Below are 23,454 nucleotides of genomic sequence, written 5' to 3'. Positions count from 1 at the left end.
TAAATTTGTGCAGCTTGATTTAATTCATTACATTAAATTACATTATACTGTATATATATATCTCTCATTTAGCTGACGTAGCCTTATCCAAAGCCACTTCAATAACGCCGACCGCTCTACCCCTCAGCCACAGCCGCCCAATTCAACAGGACTCTTGTGCATGAGCGGAGGTGAGGTGACAAACCCTCCACTTCCTGAATCCTGTCGATGGATCTAAAGTGTTTCCTAATCAGTCGATATAAACGTCTTTCCAGAGGATCCAGGGTTAGACGGAAGCAGGAAGTAGAAAGTTGCAGCGTTCTAGCGAAGCCGAGCTCGGCCGTGTTATCATTTGCCGCCACTTCAGAGAAAGAGGGTGGATGAGTAATGCTGAGTCCACGACCCTCTCAATGCAGGGGCAGCCCTCACAGGGTTGATTAGGCTCGTCCTGATTGGCTGAGCGTCTTCATAGAAATTATAATTGCCCCATTAGTGGGCGAAGCCGGCGCGAAACATAACCCACTGCTGCAAAGGTCTAATTAACATGTAATGGGACAGTGAGAGATAAGAGGAGACGAGGGGGAGAAAACACGAAATAATTAAATTTCCAAGGAGGCTTCTTTGTCCTGTTTCATAATTTTCCCCGTCGTCTCATCCTGGGAGTACGAGGAGTGTAAATGGTCGAACATGACTGTCGAGGATAGTAATTAATAAACGGCGAGCGTTAATGCGTGTGCCTCGGATGAACAGCTTCCCCCACCGAGAAGCCACTGATGAGGCAGCTCGCATGAAGGAGGCACAGCGCCCGTCTTGGATTTCCAGAGGTGATCGTTAACTAAGATTTGTTTTGTGGGCTCAGACTTAAATCCATCTTTTTTATCTATCCATCCATTTCAGAAATCTGGATGTGTGTAGAACGCACATCTTGAAAAACCGTTCAACTTAATGGCTTCACACTTTGCATGTGTATTGTTAATGGCCCAGAGGAAGTGCAGGGAATTTTGTGCCATTTGGACACATGATATATTAATACAAATTAACAGGCGGCCAGTGCATTAGCAGTTTGCAGACTGTATGAAACATGTCTTCTCCTATGTCCACATTCTTTTAATAATTAGTTTTTTTTCATTTACCGATATCAGACTGACAAACTAAATCACGGGTGTCGTGGATCTCCGTCATGGCAACAACATTCATAGAGTTACTTCCTCTCTAGCAAATTGTCTTCCAAGTAAAAGCACAACATTCATTCTGTTGCTGCAAAGCTTTATATGGAACTAAATTATAGAGCTTTTATTTTTGAAAGTTGTGAACTTGGGGACCTCTGAAATATGAATGTAATGAATGAAAAAGGCCCAAATCTGTAAAATATCAAATCCGTCCATAGACAACCCCTGAATCCTGATCGTGGACACACAACAGCTTCATTGCACACAAACCAGGTAGGATGAACACAAAGTTTTCTACCTTCACTCTGTAAAAGACTGTTTATAAAAAGCTCTGCAGACTACGTCCAGCACACAAACTAAAAAAAGAGTCACAGTATCTTGTAGAACAGTTTGAGGACGACTCACTAAAGACATGGACTAACTCGGAAGTAGCTGCGGAGCATTAACACAGAACAGAACATTCCAAACAGGCAGGTTTACAACGGGCACTGTACTGGTCTCAATGTGTCAACTTCATGGAAAGACAACACAGCTGTTTGGAACTGAAACATACTTTAGTTTGAAACGCAGATGAGTTGTATCTGACTTCCTCTCTGGTTCATGCTGTGGCCTGGTAGCACAACAATCTGCCTCACGAGAATTACAAATCCAAAGCACAGATCTCTGCAATCGTCAGTGTTTGAGCATGTGTTGGTGCACGTGTGATCTTTAAGGTTCAGCGTTCTTGTAAAATCGACAGCACACGTGCACGTTACATTGAATTAATGGGGCCTGAGAAAGCAGATCCTGCACATAAATGATTACATGGCTCATGTGTAGCGTGTTTGTGAACATGGCACGAGGGGAATGCTGACTCTGCACATCCTGCATGTAAATGTAACGTGATTAATGGACCCACAGTCTAAATTAGACGAAGCACCGAGCGCTTCAACAGCAAATGAAAAATATAACCCACGTTTGCATAAACATTCCATTACAACGCATGTTAACAGAATTCCTCAGGTTTTCTTCACACCGAGCACGGATCTGGTTCGACGTCAAAACATGTCGTTAGTTTTCTTTATCGACGTTTCAGTGATTTTCTTGATTCTATACAAAATGTGAAATATGATGTTGTGTCAGTTTGTATTAGTTTTTTTTTTTTACGTTATACTTTAAAGATAAAATGTGTAAAATGGCCAAAAAAACGACCAGAACAACATTATATATTTATATTTTGTTGACTTGTGTATTTATATCATCTAAAAAAAGTATTTTAGATGATGTAAATTATGTTAAAATCCAGAGAAATCCACAATTTTATTCAAGACAATGGAACGATTCATTTTCAGGGAATCATTGAGAATAATTTTTATAAATTACATTCATATGATTTCATGAATCACCATATTACCACACTGCCCCCGAGCTTTGAACGTTGCTGCATAAATCTGGTTTGATTGGTGAATCATTAATTTGTTATCGCATGTTATTATCCACATCTGCTGCTGACATTTAAGTTTATTGGATTAGGCAGCGCTGCACAAAGGGAGGATGAGGAAAACGACACACCAGCAGACCCCTGCAGCGAGCTTCAGCAGCTGTATTACACCTACATCACACTTTACACATTAATATTTTATCGTAACAATAAGATCCAGAAGATCAAACGAAAACAGCGGCATCATTATTTTATTGCGTCATTACTTTAAACACAGATATGAATAATTCTATCCGGGCAGCATCGTTCCTGCAGAATTCCAACCACCTCCATGTGTCACGGTCAAGGTGAGCACAGGAGATATTAATGCTCTGCAGCAGAGTCGTACCCAAAATACAGGTTAACGGCTGAGGCTGCAGGGAACATCCAGCGCAGTGGGACAAATAAATTAGGGCAACTTCTGTTTACATTTGTTGTCCAAGAAAATAGACAAAAACAAGCAGAAAACAAGAAAACATTAAATGAATTTGTCAAGAAGCATCGCTGCTTACACACACATCTACACAAATCTCTGTATGTGGAATGCTTATCTCTAGAACCGCTCATCCCATCAACTTCACAGTCGACATGTGTATTGATAAGGGCCCAAGGATGTGCATTGTTAAGTTTGGTGCAGCTTGGACATGTGTTTTTTACCTGTGTGAGCTGCTCCAGCCTCTGCTTGGCCCCCTTCAGGACAGGGTCTGTATTACGGACGGTCATCTCTGGGTTTTCCCTTTGGGCCTTTAAGCTGCTGCCGACCACGCGACCTGTGTAACTACAGAATGAGAGAACATGAGAAACACTGGTACATCCCGTGTGTGTGTGTGTGTGTGTGTGTGTGTGTGTGTGTGTGTGTGTGTGTGTGTGTGTGTGTGTGTGTGTGTGTGTGTGTGTGTGTGTGTGTGTGTGTGTTTTGACATTTTTACTTAGTTCTATTCAATTCTTCAAATCCAAAAAAATATCCTGACTTCAGTTTATTTCCCACAGTGACACCTTAAACAAACCCATAGTAATGCTGGGTCAGTAAACCAGTGCCGTAAAGGCTAGAAAAGCTTCGTCAGTTGGAATAGAAACGATCCGTCAAAGTTTGACTAATATCAATGATTTATCGGCTATAGGTTTGTAAGAATGTTTAGCTTAAGAGTAAAAGTTATGTATCGTTTCTTCCTGCTTTAATTGTGCTGAGTGCAGTTTCTGCTAATTAAAACTTTACATCCAATAACATTTGTTTTATGGGGCATTTAATATCTACTGTACAACAACTGTATATGGAAGAATCTGGAATCAAAGTATTTTGAAATACAGGACTTAACCATTTTCATCTACCTTAGTACTGCATTCCAAGTAACTTGAATATAACGACTTCTTACAAAACTTTCTCAAGATGATTGATTGGGTGGAGTAGTGGAAAGCAAAAGTAATGACCGACAGAAAATACAGTGATGTTTCCTTCTGTCGTCGGCTTCAAGCAAGTAGCACATCATTTTGTGTGTGTGTGTGTGTGTGTGTGTGTGTGTGTGTGTGTGTGTGTGTGTGTGTGTGTTGGCTGCAGAGTGGGAGGATCAAAAGGAAGATGAAGTGAGAGAAAAGCAACAGAGAAGAATCAACAGTTCATGACTCATACTTTTCCATGTTTCCACGTTCCAAAGCAGCTTCTCTAGTTAATACAACCAGCCACCGACCAACCGCCGAGTCCACGCCCTCAAAAACACAAACACACTCTGGCTATGGCAACGAGGGAACAGAGAAGTGGTGGGTGGATTTCAAATGACTAAACCCACCCAGCTGGTCTGAGATCAGATCCATCAGCTCAACAAGTTTCACAAATGTTTGTTCTATTCTCACGCAGATTGCTTCTCCTGATAAAAAGGTCTTTCTTAGCTTCGTCTGGTTCTTTAATGTATTATGTGCGGAGGCCGAGACGACAAAGGCAACGCAAAACAAGAATACAAGAGCCAAAACACAACGGAAACACAATCACAGCGGACCTGAGCGACAACGGATGTTGAACAATAAAATAAGCAGCGTTACTTTGTGAAAACCCAGTCAAATTGTGATGCTCGTCTAGTTGAGGTGATACGGTAATTTGCTTAAGCAGCGAAAAGGAAGAACACACCTGTTCAGATATATTAACGATGAATTTTCCCTTTTTATTCATGTGCTTCAGTTTACTTTCACCAAACTACGTGGAAATCACCATCATTCATCTGATTTGGTTCTAATGCCTCAGAGATGCAGCTTTGAGGAATATCATTCATTCATATTTTTTAAGTTTTCCTTTAAAGCTGAGATAAATCTCTGTATTTAGAAAATACTACTTCAAATTGAATGTTAATGATTAATGTGGTTTGTCCACTTTCCTTTAAATGAAATAGAAATTGTAGCTGCTGACTACACCAGTGTGTACATAGAATAGAGGGAGATATTTATTTATAAGATACAGATTAACATGATTTTGATTCATTGCTCAGTGTTAAATATTCATTCATTTACAGTATTGTGCGACTTTATATCCCATGTGTGTTTCACAGGCAAGCTTCACATATCTTTTTCTAATCATTTGATTTTCTGCAGTGGTACATGAACCTTTTTATTATTATCACCCTGAACCAACCACTCGTGGAAATAATGAAATAATCTGATATCGCCGGTCAACTGTGTTTGTGGTCTGCTGTTTGTACATAACTGTAAGTGTAAGTTGAAGCATTGATTTAAGCACTGAAGTCTTCCTGGGAGGTTCAGCCCAACGTCACCGGTCTCAACCACTGATGCTGATTTTTCAGACATGGATCTTGTTTTCATCGCCACAAAAACAAAGGGATGGTTTCAAACACCGTCACCATGGAAACTGCTTATATCAACTCCAAAGATGCACCGAGAACCAGCAGAAGATCACAAAGGTGCAATCACTGCTCGTCTGTGTTTATACAAAGAATTTAACACCGTTCTTACCACATGTCAAGGATTAGAGAGCAGTGATATACACGAGTGCACAAAACAATGATTGAGTATTATGGTAATAACAGGATACTGGTGTGTGTGTGTGTTAGAGATCAAAGGCTCAGCAGATCAAACCTCTCTGGACCGATTTATAAAAATCTAAGGCAATAACGTGACGGGGAAAAAAAATGAAAATAAGTTAGAGGAGAGGAGGAGTGTGAACAGGGAGGAGTGTGAGAATTAAATAATTAAAAGCTCAATTAAAAACCGCAGCCTGTGGCCTGAGGGGAAATCCCAAGATTCCACGGACTTTTAGCGATCAGTGTCAACACCACACATCTAATGAATTTGCCACGGGCACAAATATTCTGACAAATACGTTTTCCTTCATCGCCATGAACGCTGGGTCACGTGCTCTTCTTCATTAGTAACAATGCAGCAGAGTGACAAGCGACCGATTTGACTTTGAAGTTTGACGTTTTTTTACCGCAAAAACCCTGTTTCCAATTAGACCGGAACAAAATAAACTGTTCAAAGATTGATATACAAATCATTACAGGGAGGTTTGAGCTAATTGTTGAGGAAAAGCCTTGACGTTATAGAGCGCTGTACAATATTTGGCCCTGCACTATTGACGTGCTGTTCTGGCCGAGGGTCGCCTCCAGCCGATATCGATCAGCCGGTCCAGGATGGGTGACAGGTAGGACAACACTGGAGGTCAATGCAATCTCTGCAGAGGGATCATATGAGCCAATTTCCACGACTATGCAAGATGAATCAATTATTTATGTGCTCGGTGTCTGTAATGATCGGTGCAGTAGAAAGATCAAGAAATAATCCATATTGTTTAAGTCATTAACGCTGACATCTTTAAAGGGTCTTAAGCACAAGAGCAGTTCAAGAATTGTGGGGTATATTAATGTTCAGACTAATAGCCAAATAGCCCCTTGCTTGTTCTTTAATTCACTCTGCTTTTGTTCAAACTTGCCTGCACTCAAATTTTGTTGCCAAGACAGATTTCCTGTGCTCCAGCTTCAGCTCACGCTTCTTCTGTATGCACGAGAAATGTCCTCTCTGGGATTTCTCCGCTGCTCTTGGTGTTTTCTTTTGTGCAACAAATCGGAGAAAATTGTCCACTCAGTAGAATGCCAGGTGTATTGTTGACAAATGAAATCCTTGCACCCTCTCGAGGGTCATGAGCTGAACCAATATGTATTTGGGGAGTCGATGCCGATACCGATACTAGGGAGCAAACACCTAACAATACATACATTGGCCATTATGTGTGTTTAAATAGAAATTGTCAGCGGTTCCTCAGACATCAACTGGGAATTGAGGATTGATATTTTACAGTATAGACTTTAAAACCAAATATATTGACTGTTTATTCTGTCAAATAAAAGTATTTGTATCAACAAACAAATACAGATAACGTTATGTTTGTGAATGTCTCATATTTACAGATCTAATGGACCAAACGCGGCATCAAATCTTCAGTTCTGAATGATAAGTGTCGCCTTGTGGATTTTGTGTGTATTTTACTTTACATTCAGGTGCAGTGGATGATTTCAGCCTCTTCACCCCTAAAGCGTTTCCCATGCTGGATATATTGGAAAGTGTCAGTGCTGTGAATGAGTTATTGGCCACTCTGCGGAGCATCGTGCTGCTCCGACTGTTTGACACTGCAGATGATCATATTGCAGAAAGTAGCTGTAGATGACAGAGAGGAAGTGAGTGTGGGAGACACTTCATAAGATCACACCACCAGCACCACCACCACAGTGCTGCTCTGCTGCCCTCGGTTACTGCAGGGTTGCTAACGGTAACACACACACACACACACACACACACACACACACACACACACACACACACACACACACACACACACACACACACACACACACACACACACACACACACACACACACACACACACACACACACACACACACACACACACACACAGATCCTTTCTTCTGTCTCATCCCTGCACCAAACGTTTATGGCGATCAATAACACACACATACGCTTGTACAAACACAATTACACACACACAAACATCCTCATTCCCAATAATGGACTTCAGACTTCACACCAAATATGATTTCTAGTCATTTTGAAAAAGAGATAATCTAATTGTTTGGTCTTTTATCATAATATAGGTGTAAAGCTGCTGTCGTGAATTTATTTTAAAAAAGACGGGAACCCCAGTCTTCTGAAAAACAAACCAACCTCGATAGAAAACCTCCTCGTAGCCTGCGGTCCAACTGCCTGTGGTGATATACAGGCACAGAGAACAGGCCTCATAGGAACCAGGACACTGATCTTCAAAACCACCGAAAAGAACACACTGAAATATTTGGTCAAAGACACTTGAGGTTCATCTATTAAAGAAGCCAGCTCCTCAAGTGTTTGGTGAAGCACTTCAGAGTCTTTAAGCATCTGAATCTTCATGTGGGAGACTTCAGAGTCAGATAAGGATCATACCCACATCTTCACAAACTTCAAGGAGCTCCACTAACACCCTCAGCTGAGTCTTGAGACACTTAAGACACCAATATTTGTTAGATCCTGAGAGTTTTCTTCAGGTGTTCAAAAGTGCAGCATCCGCGGATTGAAGCCTATATTTCAAAGCTGAAGAGGCGTCCTTCAAAGCAAACGGAGCTATGAGAACAGACAGTGAAGAATTTGCCTTTGACTCTTCTTTGCACATTGGATGGTTGAAGATATTGAGCAGCAAAATTATTCAAAATTATCTCAAAATAACTTCTCAATAGGCCTCGAACTGCTCGGGATAAATATCAGCCATATTCTGAAAGTGCCTTCAGGATCAAAACTATTTTTCAGCCTATCAAAACATAATAATCAAAATATCTTTATTTATATAGCACTTCATAGAAAAACAAACAAAAAAGCAGTCAGAAAAAATAATTGTGTGACAATAATTTAACATTCTGGCTTCAACAATGCAACAACTTTTTTTAAATTAGATTCCAAGCTTTCAAACACTGAGTTTCAAACTTTCAAAGCCTTTTTTTTTTCAGTTTTGGAACATGGCATGATATTTAGTCCATAGGACATAAAACCTTTTGTATCCCGTGAACGTCAAACATCTAAATGTACCAGGTTAACTCAAACTTAAATTCTCAACCTCAACATTTCCAAACAAGCCTTTAAGACCCTGAGCCATCGATCATGTGTGAACCTCAGAGAACAACAACCACAGTAAACGCTCACGTCCTCTTTATTCCTTTTCACTCCCTGAGAAATTCTCCTTTTAAAGCATTTCCCTGAAGCACATTCATTATACAAAGCATTAAAGAAAATGGGTGTGGCAGGTCTTCAGTGGTGGAGGCAGAGTTACCGGATGGTATGTGACAAGATGCCTCCCTCTTTTGGAAAAACTCTGCTATTACAGTTGTCATGGCTGCATAGAGAGAACAAGCTACAGGTTTGTTTTATATAAACACAGAAAAACACGCAACTACCAATTACATCTTCCTTCGCGCTGTAATTTCCCCGAGACGGAGACACTTCATCATCACGCCAGGAGAAGCAGGATCTCGTCATCTCCTCTCCTGTATCGTCCCTCACTTTGCGTTTTTGCCGCCTCTTTCTCTGCCTCGCACGTACACGCACTGTCACCAACACAGACATTTGTAAGTGAAGTGGGTCAGAGGGCGGAGGAGAGGAATTGTGGGGTCTGAATAGAAGGATGGAGCGATGAATGGACGGCTGAATTAATGAGCGAACGGGTGGATGGATAGATGCAGGAGAGAGGAAGATGTAAAGAGGTCGGAGAGGCACAGACTGGCTGCGCTCCAACACGGGCCAAGTGCAACATCCTCAAAGAGAAGTTTCACCGCAGCACAGACGGGGACGGTCTGAGGGGCTGTGAATATTTTAGAAGTTCAATTCAAGTATTCGGTGAAAATATACCTTGATGCAGTTTGCAGCATTAAGTTCTAAAGTCATATACGTCAAACTGCATCTTTAAAACGCATTTGCAAACTTGTGATATTGAGGGTGCCATCATCTGCATTTATTTAATATCCAATTATATACTGAGCATTTATTACAATATACATGTGTATGATATATTTATGTATGTTATTGAATGTATTCCTGAGTGTTGGTGCTTTGTATTTAGAGGACGTCCTGCTCCACTTCTCTTAAAATAACAGCAACCGAGCCATTACCTAATACAAGGTTTACTGGCCTTCACTGTCACGCTGATGGTGACAAAGCAAAGTGTGTGTGTGTGTGTGTGTGTGTGTGTGTGTGTGTGTGTGTGTGTGTGTGTGTGTGTGTGTGTGTGTGTGTGTGTGTGTGTGTGTGCGTGTGTGTGTCTGTGTAATATCCTTGCAAGGCGTCATGGCCTGTTTTCATATGGCTGGAACATTAATGGAAAACCTTTTTCATAACAGGAACAGATTCCCTACTGAGATGGATTGAACTCAGCGCAAGTGTTGTGTGTGTGTGAGAGTGTGTGTGTGTGTGTGTGTGTGTGTGTGTGTGTGTGTGTGTGTGTGTTTGTGTGTGTGTGTGCACGCCCATTTGTCTTGTTACCAGTTCAAGTTGCCAATGTAATCACCATGAGAAAGACTCTGGAAACGAACTCGCTAACCTTCACAACACTGTCACCCCCCCTACCCTGGCAACTTTTAGACACACACACACACACACACACTTTTAACAGTCTTTAAATGTCTTATTCTTTCAATTACAGTTACATTTTCATCATTAGTCCATCACAAGCATTAAAAGCCAGATATAAGCGTTTCCCTGGAGAAGGTGCCCGGGACCCCACACTGCACGTAGCACAGCACACATACCTCTCTGCCACGTCATGGCCGCTCCAGCACGTGTGCTGCTCGACCTCCATCTCGCTCTCACACAGCATCTCTGGCAGCTCGGAGAAAAACCACTGGTACCGCTGGATAGATCCCTCAAACTCCCTGGAGGAGAAAGAGAGTGGTGCACAGTTGAATGCTTGAGTTGCTGCAGAGACGGAAGAGTAAAGACCAACGGACCATACGTTTTATTTGTTCCGATTATGACTTCTCGTGCCAAATTGCCTGTGAAATGCCTGCTGATAGACTCTGGTGAAGTACTGAAAACAACATGGGGAGGGAAGGGGAAGCTCTGAGCACTTTATATTAGATTATAGACAATTGAATAAAAAAAAGAATCTGATTAAATATTATGTTTAATAATATTTTTTCCTGAAAGTCACACTTTTGAAAAAAAGACAGAAAGTGATTGAGAACACAACATTTGTCCCGAGTTCACTTTGCATTTTAATTGTTTGTTGCAACCATAACATCACCTTTAAGTTACAGCTGGCAGACACGGATATGATCAGTTTCAATCCACATACCATCATAACCAAATCAAAACAGAAGAGTTACATTTAGTTGATGTTCATTGGTTCTGTTTTTCATGAGTTCATCTCTATTTCATTGTTTCTCACCTTTCCCACCATGTGGAGACCAGAAGGAGGAAGTGGACCAACACTTCCTGTATGTTTACCCTTGGTGATGTCACCAAGGAGCAACAACATGTGAGGAGAGGTGTCCTCGGGTTTGATAAATATTATTTGCTGTATTTTGCTATATTTTATTTTTCATTACACGTGCAACATGGGAACATGTTTTTGTAAAATAAACACTTCTAAGTTTGCCTCCTACATGTTTTAAAGGCCACTCTGGTCCGGCTCCCCACAATGACTATGCATGTTGAAAGACATTAAATATAAAGTGTGGTTTTGACCTGCCTGCCATTACGACTGCTGATATTGTCTAATATTTGATTTCTGATATTTATGATGTTTTTTGATCAATATTTAACAAATAATGTGTCCAAATCGCACCAAATTCAAAACTGCATTTCCTTGGGCCCCTAACGAAACACATGTGAGGGTGAAGCTGCAAAGGTCAACACTTTAATATATGTTCCACGATAGGAGACAGATTATGGACGAGTTTTCTGGATGTAGAAGAGATTCATTTACCTCGACAGTTTTTTCAGGCTTCGACTCTTGTCACCTCTGGATCCTTTGAGAGGGAACAACCTAAAGGAATAAACACACACACACACACACACACACACACACACACACACACACACACACACACACACACACACACACACACACACACACACACACACAGTGTTTATTTTCTGACCCCAAATTGCTCCACATACTCTCTTACATCTGATCAGACTGAACTCACCTCCTGGTTTGTTGCTGCGGACGTTGATGAGCGGCTGACGGAGGTGAGGTCACAGTCGACCTCTCTGAGGTCAGTGATGTCGCGGGGGTCACTGAGGCTGTAACATGGGAGGTGGTGGGTTTTGAACTTGTGGTCATGGGACCAGGCTCCTGTGGGCCACATACCTTCTCGACCTGAGGAGGACACAGTTTGCATGGTGGTATTGGAATTGTTATTGTCCACTTGCATGGAAAACAAACCCAGCCGACTGGCTAAATGGCTAACTGGCTAGTATATTAGTGAGATTTAGTTACATCTAATGGTGAAGTGTCATGTTGCAGCTGAATACCCCCTCACCTCACTCTCCTCTTCCAAACATGAAAGAGAACCTGTGGTAGCTTCAGTCTTCATAACAACTCAAAAGGTTTAGTTTGTCCAGTTTGGGCTTCTGTAAAAAAACATGGCCGCCTCTGTAGAAAGGACCAGCTCCTGACGTAAATATAAACTATTTAAATAACAAAGGCCCATTCTAGGGTAAAGAAAACAATAATTTGTACAATTTAGATGAAACACACTAGTGAAAACATCACTAGGAATATTTTATAATCAATTTCTGCCAATAGATCCCTTTCACTCCATCTTACACCCTTACCCTTAAAGGGTTAAAGGTTATAGCCTTTAGTGATGTGCGTCCAATGAATAAGAAGCTTGATCAAATATTTAATGAAGTGGCATTTTCTTATTAGCCACAATTAGCAGTGTGCGTCTGCTTGTGTGTTTGTTTACCTCTCAGGAATCTACTCTACTAAGTCCACAATGTTCTCTCTAAGTTTGGACAGCTACGCCACTTCTTCCTCCAGCAGTGTGTGCATGCATGCGTGCGTTTGTGTGTCGTCTGTTTGTCCAGAGATTAGCCACAGAAACTTTCTCATCACTTAGAACCAAGCGGCATTCTGGGTATCGGTTGTCCCGCCAACCACAGTCTTTGTCTGGCACTGGATCTGTATTCACACACGCACACGCACACACACACACACACACACACATGCAGACTGAGGGGAACCCCAGATTTTCTGAAGAATGAGGCTGTTTTTAGCCCATCTAGGTACAAGGCCTTTGTGTGAAGATCCAACTGCCAGGCTGAACGAAACCCACGGCCTCGACGCTCTGTGTCCAACATTCAAATGACATTATCATTGGGTCATATGAGCGGGAATGCTTCAGTGAAATGTTAGCGCTACAGGTTTAGCTTACGGCTCTTTGACGATTGTATTTCACAGAGGCACAATCACTTGAAGATTACTTGAATGAAGATGAAGATTCTGGATTTTTATTTGGATCTGCATCAAAATAACACACGCTCATAGATTATTCTCTGAGAAATGAATGAATACCTAGTTGAACCAAAAATGAATCTCTTCTTCTTTTGGCCTTGCGCCACCGCTCCAAAGCAAATTCCATCGAAATCGGTTTTGTAGTTTTTCCCTAGTCGTGCTAACAATAAGCACCAGAAGCATGATCTCTTTGGCAGATGTGACAATTAAACGTTAAAGCTTCTATAAGTATAGAAAGTACGAAGAGAACCACTTTGATGTGTCCCCTCTTTCCCATCATCCCCTCTGCTTACCGTGGCGGTGATGCGCGGCCCATGCAGCTGAGCGTGTAGTATGGCGTCGTTCACGTGGTTTCGGACCGCTAGCAGAGCCAACTCCATGCTGTTGTGGTTGCTGCTGGTCGCTAAAGTGGCGGATAGCCGTTGGAGCAATACCACCAAACTCCCCCAGGGGGCGCCGAGTTCTGATACACCGACCTAATGGAGTCACAGGGAGAGTGCAGAGGTGATAGAAGTGAATAAAGGGGGGGGAGGGGGCTTAGATGTGTTGGTGTCTTGGTCTTGGTGCAGAACAATGTGCAGGAACTTTGTTCAGATTTCTGGATCCCAACTGCAGCTCAGACTTGTGCAGGAACTTTCCTGACGTACAAACTATAAACAGAGATGAGCCTGCGGTGACGTGCAGTTTCTCTGGTCAAGACCACATTTCCCATGAAGCAAGTTGTTCCTTTCCCAGTCGGAATGTTCCTCTGTTGCTCTGCTGAGGAGGATCAGCATGTTGGGAGTTGTTTATTCATCTCCGCTTTCTTTTGCTTCCAAGAAACTTTCACACAGGATGAGCGGTGACATCTTCCAGTTTTGTGCTGTAATGAAGTTCCTCTATTGTGGCCACTGTTGAAGCTGTCCAGCGAAATTCAAAGCGGCCCGAGAAGACGCATTGGAAGAAAATGCCAGTTCTCTTGGCAATGCTGTTATTATTCGTCATTCTGAACTGTAATGTGGGAATGAGCTGTTGATTTTAAAATGCTGTGAGTTACTGATTAAACAAGGGGAGCATTTTATTAACTTTAGAATCACATGGGTGATATCTAAAAACAATTTACTTTAGAGGTGGCATGAGGTTAAAAGTAAATTTAAAGGAAGACGGACATATCTTCTTAGAGCAAAAACATTCTGGATTAAACCCAAATGATCCGTAATTTCTTTTTGTGTATAAATGACACAAACAAAATAAAAAATTATCTTTAGTAAAATGAAGAGGTGCTGGTGGACTTGAACTTTTTTTGTAACTGTTCCCCCTGCCTATTTGTTTTTATGCTAAGCTAAGCTAGCACAAAGACATCAGATTAGTGCAGAAGTGTTGGCCAAACTACTGACGAGGCGTTTCATTCTGTGGGGGAACTTTTACATTCACAATAAAAACCTATATAACTCACTATAGGAAAGAAACATTCAAAAAGCATCATATGTTAAACCACTCACCAGACATCCTCTCATCACGTTGACACACAGTCCGGTACAGGGCCGGATCAGCGTCAGCCCTCTGCAGTGGGAGCAGTACTGCATCCTCACTAAGCCTCGGCCACACTCTCTGGATAGCGTCGCCTTCTCGGTCGCGTTCACCACCTCACCGGCCAGTCTGAGGAGTCGGCTCAATGCCCGGCCGACCCCGAGAGCACGGGACAGGCTGCTGACAAGGAGGCGAGGATGGGGTCCAAACGGGCTGACGTCCTGCCTCGTCATCCGCAGGCAGTCATCGTGGGTGGTGGAGGCGGGGGACTGGTGGGACATGTGGCCGATCCCGGGGTTGAGCAGACGTCGGTAAACCAATGGGAAGAGATCGTTGTAGAATCGACGTACGGTGTTCTCCAGTGAGGAATTCGATTCTCCGGAGAGGTGGCGTTTGATGCCGTCGAACAGCTGAAACACAAGGGGGCGACTGTCGGACACCAGGGTGGAGTAGGCGCTGTCGAACAGGGAGCTGGTCATGTTCGACATGAAGGACACGAGCGACTCAAAGGTCTCTGGGACAAGAGAGAAGACAGAGGGAGGACAATCAGCAATATTAACAAGTCAGGAATATACGTGGAAGGAATATGTAAGTGTTAACCATAGATGCTAACACTCGTCCAATCATGAGTGAGTCTCAGCTGTCAATCACGATGTTCCACGACATTTCTATATAGCATCAAATATCTTAATAAAACAAAACTTATCAGTAAGATGCACACTTGAACAAACATCCGTGTGGTAAGAACTACCCAAACATCTTCAGGAAAAATGTATTTGATGTGTGATTTGACTTTTTAATTTTGTCCATGTCCCATCCACTAACATGGAGGAGGGGAGATTTCTGACCAGATTCATATCCAGTTTGCTCAGTCCTCTGTTTACTGACCCGTCATCACACTGGACCAGGAAATGTTCGAGCGATCATCCCACATGGAATGTCTGGCTTTGTGACCATAAATGTGCTAAATGCTATATTTGATATTTCCACTGTATTTTAGAAGTAAACAAACTTTTTTTTATTTGCTTGAGTACTTGGTTACACTTAAGCTTAAGATTTTACATATAAACACACGATAAACCAGGATTACACCAGGAGTTTGTCTTGGAAACATCAAAAATAAAGTAGTTAGAACTAAAGAGAAACTTCCTCTCTCAACTTGTGCTTTAATTCCATTAAGTGATTGAATTATCCAATATTTCACAAACAGCAAAGATAAGAGAGAAAAATAAGAAGAACAAAAACAGATTTCTGTATCAGAACATTGTTTTCTTCCATTAATCATCTCATGACTGATCATTTTTCTTATGACCCTGACGGAGGAACATCAGGGTGGGAGGAAACTCTACATGATGTAGTTAGAAACCAGCTCCACCCCAATCAGCCACAGCAGAAAAATCTACTATCATATGAAACACGTTACTGCAGAACTAGTATTTTTACTTCTTATACTTTAGAACCATTTTTATGTTAATAATGTTGGACTTAGGATTTAAATACAGGACTTTTACTTGTAATGGAGTTATTTTATATTGTCGTATTAAAGGTTATCATTACTTCTAACACCGCTGCTAATACACATAAACAGAGCTGAAAGGTTATTAAACAAAATTGTTTAATAACCTTACAGAGTAATGAAAGAGTAATGAACAAGCAATTAATGTATTAATGGTGCAGTTGTCGTATTTTTGAGTAATTTCTTTTCTGAGTACTGACTAAAAACTATATTTTCCATATATGGTGATAAATAAAGTCTCTGGATACACTGTAAATTAATTCTTCATATACGCACATATATCAGTTATTCTTGTAACGACCTTGTTCTGACTTTAAAGATCACAACTTATTTCATCCCCGTTCTTTTTCCCTACCCTGTGTTATCTATAGACAGGTGATAACGAGGCGCTGATCTCATGATCCACTGTGTTTCCTATACGTCTGACAGGGTCTAACGAAGAGGACAGCCCCCCCCACCCCACCCCTTAAAGGAGGCTGTAAACCAGTGTGTGTGTGTGAGAGAGAGAGAGAGAGAGAGAGAGAGAGAGAGAGAGAGAGAGAGGGAGTGTGTGTGTGGCTATGTTTGAAAGTTGCCAAGTAAAAAAAGAGTGATGTCAATCTGCTGGCATCCTGACACACACACACACACACACACACACACACACACACACACACACACACACACACACACACACACACACACACACACACACACACACACACACACACATTGAAAGAAACCATTTATCTGTGAACTTCAATGTGCATGTTTGTGCGTGTTTGTTTATATCAAGTGGACTAAATGTCTGTAATAATGCAGCAAAGATTTGATATGAGAAATGCATCCTATGCCGACACGTTGAAAAACTGCTCAAAACTGAACTTTTATGATCTTGATTTAACAATGTCTTCCATTTATTGAAACTTTAACTTTGTTTTAACCCTTTTGTTATACATTTTATTTTTGTTAACATCTTTTATTGTCTTAATTTGATCCATTCTAGGCATCTATTATTCTTAAGCACCTCAAGCAGCATTTTATATTATTAAAAGTCCTATATAACAAAACTATATCATCATTTTAATTCGTGGTTGGGTAACGAGGTTGCAGAGCAGCACCGAGCGAGAGCGTCTCACTTTCACGTGTTTGCATACCCACGTCCTGGCGACAGCAACTCAAACACAACCGGCATCGAGTGACAAGGCAAAGACAACCTCTGCTCCAGGATCATGTGATTGGCTCTTTACCCCGTGTGATTGGACGACAGCTGCGACGTGAGGAAGAGGGCACACAAGGGTCTTACAGTGTCAGGAGAGACACACGCGAGAACGCAGACACACACACGGTAATCCAGAGGGTGTAAATGGAGCCTGAGTACAAGCGCCCTGGGCATGTCTCCGTTTCTCTAGTGGGTCATAATCACGGTGCTTTGGAGAGTCAATCCTCTGAGAGTCAGCTCAGCTGTCCTGCTAAATCAATTTAAATTCTCACTTTTTTTTTAATTGTTTAGCCGTAAGAGAAGATTTTGTTTTATAACCTCCATGTAGGAGGTTGTATTTTCTTCTGAGTTTGTTGGTGCAACAATGTGTTTTATGATATCTGGCACAACTACCATAAAAACTGCTCCTCTGAAAACATTATCGATTTCATATTCAAACTAAAACGTCACTTAATAGAGCTCATACCTCCACCAAGGCCCGACACTCCCTTGAAATTCTATCAAGCCGCACTAAAGTGCACACTCATAAAGATCATTGAAATAGGATCGATTTTTATGAAGATCAATTGTTAAATTTGTTGCAAATGTCAACAAAACAAAATCTACACAATCTACATCTACATAATGTTAAAGAAAGTAATTCCTGAATCTGGATCAGCACCAAAATTACACCAAAAGGGTTTTTCCTTGACCTTATTATCATTCTTGCACCAGGTCTCAAGAAAATCAGTTCAGAATTGAGTTTAAAAACAAGGGAAGCCGACCTGTTTATATTATTTCCTGCACAACAAAGTCCTGGTGAGTTTAAAACCAGTCACTGGATTTGGTTATTTGGGTAAAACTACACTTTAGAGTAATTTTATTGTTAAATTTCAAGTAAACACTGTAATTTGTGAATTCTGAACTCTTCTCCTTGTACTTGCTGCATGTTTGGCCGAGGTCAGCTCCTCTTTGTGTGCGGGGGTTTTGCAATAATTTCCCCCCTGGATGCTTTAACACGTCCACTGGACATAAACAGCAGCTGAAACTGAGCCTGGGAGCGTTGGGATGTAGACCAAGATGAAGACAGTGAGAGATAGAGAGAGAGACAGAAAAAAAGAAAGACGGAGGTAAATGTTTGCTGTGTCCATCTGCTGGGCTTCATCAGTCTGGTAAGCTCCACACTACACACACACACATTCATGGAACACATACACACAGGGCCTGTGTCCCTCACACACACATGCTCACACAGACTGGTGAATAGCGTTGAGAGACAAGTGGACAAGCAGAGTATTCTTCCTCCTATTCAGAGCAGCCGTTAGAGACCGGCTGTTGCCCACAGCAACAACACTCGGCTGCGGATACGTGCTGAATGTAAACATTCTCCGTCCCTCGCTCTCTCATTGGCCAAGAACAAAACCTGATCATTGCAGCGACGGAGACAGACAGACGGAGAAAGGGAGTGGAGAGTTGTGACAAAGTTTTCCGCTGCTCCCTCTGGGAGTTTGCTCTCACACTCAATCGAACATCAGTTGTTTGTTTGGCGAGCCACTGCGGCGCCTCACAAACTAAACTGGCCCCGCACCACCACCCTGACACAAACTAGCCATTTCATGATGAACGCACAAAGTGAGAATGACGGGGGGGACACAGACACTTGACAGAGTTCAGCTATTAGTGTCACTTTGATTTTGGGGTTGTCCGATCAATTCTCTAATTTATTCTCCTTGAGTCAATAAAACGACGGCCCTGACAGAGTCCAGGAGGTTGATGAGTAAATAATAATAAATAATGACACTTAGTAAAGCACACACCTCCGACAAGGTCCCCAATAATTCAATCAAGCTGCACTGAATTTCACACACTCAAAGAAATCACTTCCCCAAACATGTCTGATTATTTTCATCATGATCCGTGAATCACTCCCTGAGGAAATAGGTGAAAATGTGAAAATTCCTGCAATGTTGGATCTGCCCCTTTGTCCAGATCTGTGCCAAATTAAATTAGTTCACCAGCTTCTCTCGCAATGTTAAAGACAGAGAGAAAGAAAATCCAACATCCCCACCAAGATCTGCACGTAAAATGTAATGGGTTCTTTCCTGACACACATCCTTCCAACAGGTTTCAGACAAATCTGTACAGTTGTTTTTGTGCAATCTTGCTTTCAAACAAACAAACAAACAAACAAACAAACAAACAAACAAACAAACAATTTTAGAAACATGGATCAAATAATTGATTTTGGTATATTTGCTTTAAAAGTAATCAGCTTCCAAACTTGTTGATTAATTAATCCACTATTTGACAAATGCGTCAACTACCTGTTAAATCACAAGATAACTGAACTTCCCTGAGGAATGAAAAATATCAGCCTTCGTGTCCCCCCCCCCCCTCCTACCACCTGATTTTCTCAATTTCCTGGACAATTTGAACCTCTCTCTCCTTTACCTTGGTAAGCCTTGGTGTTTCCAGCGATCAGGTACTTGAGTTCGAAGCTGTACGACTGCATCTTCTGCTGCGTCTCGCTGCGAACCGCCGCCATGTAGCTGTCCTCCATCTTACTGGTGCAGCAGGTGGGCCCGGGGTGGACGCACACTCGGAGAGACTCGTCTGAAAGACACGGACGTGGGAAAATGCTTCAGGCCCGATGACCTCACTGCAGATCTACAGTCACAGAGAAGTTGAATCTCATCCAACGCAAAAATGTTGAGTGGCAGAAAATATTTCATTAAGTCTGCACAGGTTTGTGTATATTTTGTTAACATTTTTAAATGAACATATCTTAAAAAACAGTTTTAGCTTTTCAAGAATAAAGTTTTTTCCCTTAAAGTTGCTTTAATCTTTATGAAAAATCAAGATAATCCGCTTAGGGAGCTGTGATGTAAAAGTATTTAGTGGATCAGGTTTTATGACTTCACTAAGATTATGCTGCAATGAGCCTGTTGAGACCTGACACGATGACATGTACAGTGTGTGAGTCTGTGTGTGTGTGTGTGTGTGTGTGTGTGTGTGTGTGTGTGTGTGTGTGTGTGTGTGTGTGTGTGTGTGTGTGTGTAGCAGCCCGACTATTGTAAGCAAACCTGTCAAACAGCTGACTGAGATCAAGGGGGAGAATGAGAGAGATGAGAGACATGGACCGTCATCAATGTCTGACCTGACACATCACTGATACGCACACACACACACACACACACTCTCACAATGTCAAACTCTGAGCTATTCTTATAATCCCTCTCTGAACATAGAACACGTGACTGCCATTACTGAGATAGTTACAGTTTATTGGTAATTGTGTGTCCTCGTTTACAACAGGACAGTGGGTCGGTCGGACGTCTGGGCTGCGAGGAAGCTCCGGTAAAAATGCTTTCTGGAAATTTGTGAAACCACATAGATTCTTCCACTTTAAATCATGTTTTTAAAAAAAAGACTACTAGGGGATGAAGCTGCATGTCAGGTGCAGTCCATGTAGTTGTTTAAGTAAAGACAATAACAGTAAATCTCCTGTGGAAAACCCTCCTTAAAACGACGTCTTAGTGGAGTTAAGTCACTCCCGGCACAGAGCGGATCAATGAATGTCAGATAACTCAAACCTGGTGCAACGATTCTGCTGCTGTAACCAACTATAATTAGCAGACGACTGTGCCACAGATCGCTGAGGTCACAACTTAACTATCTGTGAACAATCACAGGCCCCTCAGCACTAATAACAGCAGTAACAGCAGTAATAACAGTAGATGAATCTAACTGTGAGTTTGTCCTTCTCTTGCAGCTGCAGGAGGAACTGAGCTCCATCAGAGATCATCTCATGTCTGCTGGTTATTAAATATTAATAACAGAAGTGGATGTTTTAAAAAGTTTTGTTGAGATTCGTATTCAGAGGAGTATCTATAACGGTGTCTCTTATAGCCATGCATACATCAAGAGATCTATATGTGTCCCACACTAATTAGGTTAGTTGTAAACAGAAATAGCTTCGCTCCATGAGACGCTCGCCTGTGCAGCCCAGTGATGAGCTCTGATATTTGGAATTCGTTCATGAGCTGTGGATCTGAACGTCTAAACCCTGTGTGAGCTCCAAGCCACGGTCAAATTAATGATGTTTTTTCAAAGCAGGAGAAGTAAAACGTTTAATTTAACACGGCTGTTTTTAAAAGTGATGTAGTGTTTGGAACATTTACTTATCCAGGCAAATACAAAAATATAAAATTTTACTATTTGCAAAGATATTCAATTACATGTCAAACATAAAAAATTTCTGGGGTAATGTAAAGTAGGTATAAGTAGCAAAATTAGCCTAATTATGTATAATATGATATGCAGAAACTATTTGATGTTGTTGAGATAATAATAAGAAGAAGAAGAATACATTTTATTTATAGAGCGCTTTTCAAAGTACTCAAAGACACTTTACAAGCGTTACAAATTAACATAAAAAAGCTACACACTAAAAACATAGAGCACACAACATACATCACACATTAAAAGCAGATGGTTATAGGGTGGCGCCAACTTAATGAATTGCTCTGCAGTTTCATTTATCCCACAGCATTGTCACTTAATAAACTCATTTAAAAAACTGCAAATCATATATATACCATTGTTTCTTCTTGTTACAGGTTTTTTTTCAAGTACTTGTTCCTTGTGGAAACTGTTTTTTGTATTATCTCAACCTTACTGAGTAAAATATCTTTATAGATTAAATATCTATAGATTAAAATGTTGTGATTTGGTGCTATACAAATAAAACAGAATTGTTTACTGCTATTTCGTATTCTACTGTGAAATTAAACCCATACATATATAGCACATCAAAAATGTTTGCTCAAATTTATATTGTATACCATGCCTGCCTATGTACTTATAACTTATATAAACGTATACTTCTATTTCAATATCTCATACATAATGAAATTTTACACTTTACTCAAGTAAGTTTTTCTACAAATAATAATTAACATCTGTAGTGAATTGTATAGGTTTATATTATGTACATATTCTATGTATTTTATATATATAATGTAGATATTCAAAAGGCTGAAGCACTATACTTCCTATATTCACTTACTTATATTCAACACAATATTCTCAACACTTCTATAAACACTGTATTAGTTTTGATTCTGTTTACATGTTTCTATATTTCTTATGTATTTCCTTACACGTATCATGCTTATTACTTTACTCACGTCAGTTTTTTTCTGTAACATTATAAAATGTCACATATTATCTTAATATCATGTTGAAGTATAGACACCAACAATTTTAAAAGATGAAATCTGTATTTATCCATTATCAGACTCCTTCAACATGATCCACACACAGTTTCATGAACTTAGTTTCCACCTATATAACTCAACATTTTCTATAATCATGTGATATCTCCAGAGGGACCGACCTGTTCCCGGTGAGTCTGGCACCAGCTCCACGGGGCCGATCTGTCTCATCATGTAGGCCGTCTTCACCTCATGACAGCTGTCCGCCCCGGCTCCTCTGCAGCCGCTCTCCGGTACCAGCAGCAGGCTCAGTAAAATCACCCAGAGCAAGTCTGCGGGTTGTGAGGCTGCACGGAACATGGCGACATGTCAGAGAGGAGATGGAGAGTGTGGAGGGTTCAGTGTGAATTCATGTAAAGTCCCGGTGCACCGTGCAGACTGAGAGCAAACTTCATCTGCAGCCTGTGGAGTGTGTGTGAGGGGCCCACCCTCTCTCTCTCTCTCTCTCTCTCTCCTTCTCCCTGCCTCTCTCACCCACTTCACTTCAATTGACATGCACACGCACATGCATGCAAAGTACTTTCTGTTTCTTAAATACAATAAATGCACATCTGTCATAACAATCATGAGCTTAAAAGACAGTTTGCAGTTCCTAAGCTATGTGACCGTATTTATTTTTAACTGCAGTTATAGATCTCTCATTTTAAAGCAGCTGTTCCTGCAAATTAGCTCCATTAAACTTGACTGGTTGCTCTGAGTGAAGAGGAATCTGTGGGAACTGAAAGTTTGAAGCATGGACGTCACCTGCTGGGCTTTTCGGGTAATTGTTATCAATTCAGCTTCCTGGTTCAACACGGGCCCAAATGTGTGGAGTTGGCAAGTGAAGCCACAGTGAAACAGGTTATAAACAGTTTTATATGCAGGGAGGTTG

At 41.2% G+C, this 23,454-nt stretch overlaps 1 protein-coding gene across 1 annotated transcript in view; it reads right to left on the bottom strand.

The window, feature by feature from the left end:
• Positions 1–23,003, bottom strand: part of LOC118121472 (glypican-5) — a 43,558-nt gene extending 20,555 nt beyond the window's left edge. Inside the window, exons 1-8 of the mRNA XM_035177371.2 lie at positions 22,706–23,003; positions 19,759–19,920; positions 14,584–15,125; positions 13,396–13,578; positions 11,790–11,962; positions 11,567–11,626; positions 10,389–10,511; positions 3,265–3,385 (exon numbers count right to left, since the gene is read on the bottom strand). Coding sequence (XP_035033262.2) covers positions 3,265–3,385; positions 10,389–10,511; positions 11,567–11,626; positions 11,790–11,962; positions 13,396–13,578; positions 14,584–15,125; positions 19,759–19,920; positions 22,706–22,883 — 1,542 coding nt within the window. The 5' untranslated portion in view covers positions 22,884–23,003. The remainder of the gene's footprint in view (positions 1–3,264; positions 3,386–10,388; positions 10,512–11,566; positions 11,627–11,789; positions 11,963–13,395; positions 13,579–14,583; positions 15,126–19,758; positions 19,921–22,705) is intronic.
• Positions 23,004–23,454: the final 451 nt, after the last annotated feature.

The sequence above is a fragment of the Hippoglossus stenolepis genome, chromosome 14, assembly GCF_022539355.2.
Source record: "Hippoglossus stenolepis isolate QCI-W04-F060 chromosome 14, HSTE1.2, whole genome shotgun sequence".
Lineage (NCBI taxonomy): Eukaryota > Metazoa > Chordata > Actinopteri > Pleuronectiformes > Pleuronectidae > Hippoglossus > Hippoglossus stenolepis.
The sequence above is the reverse complement of the archived record's forward strand: the minus strand, read 5'-3'. Positions and strand labels throughout refer to the sequence as shown.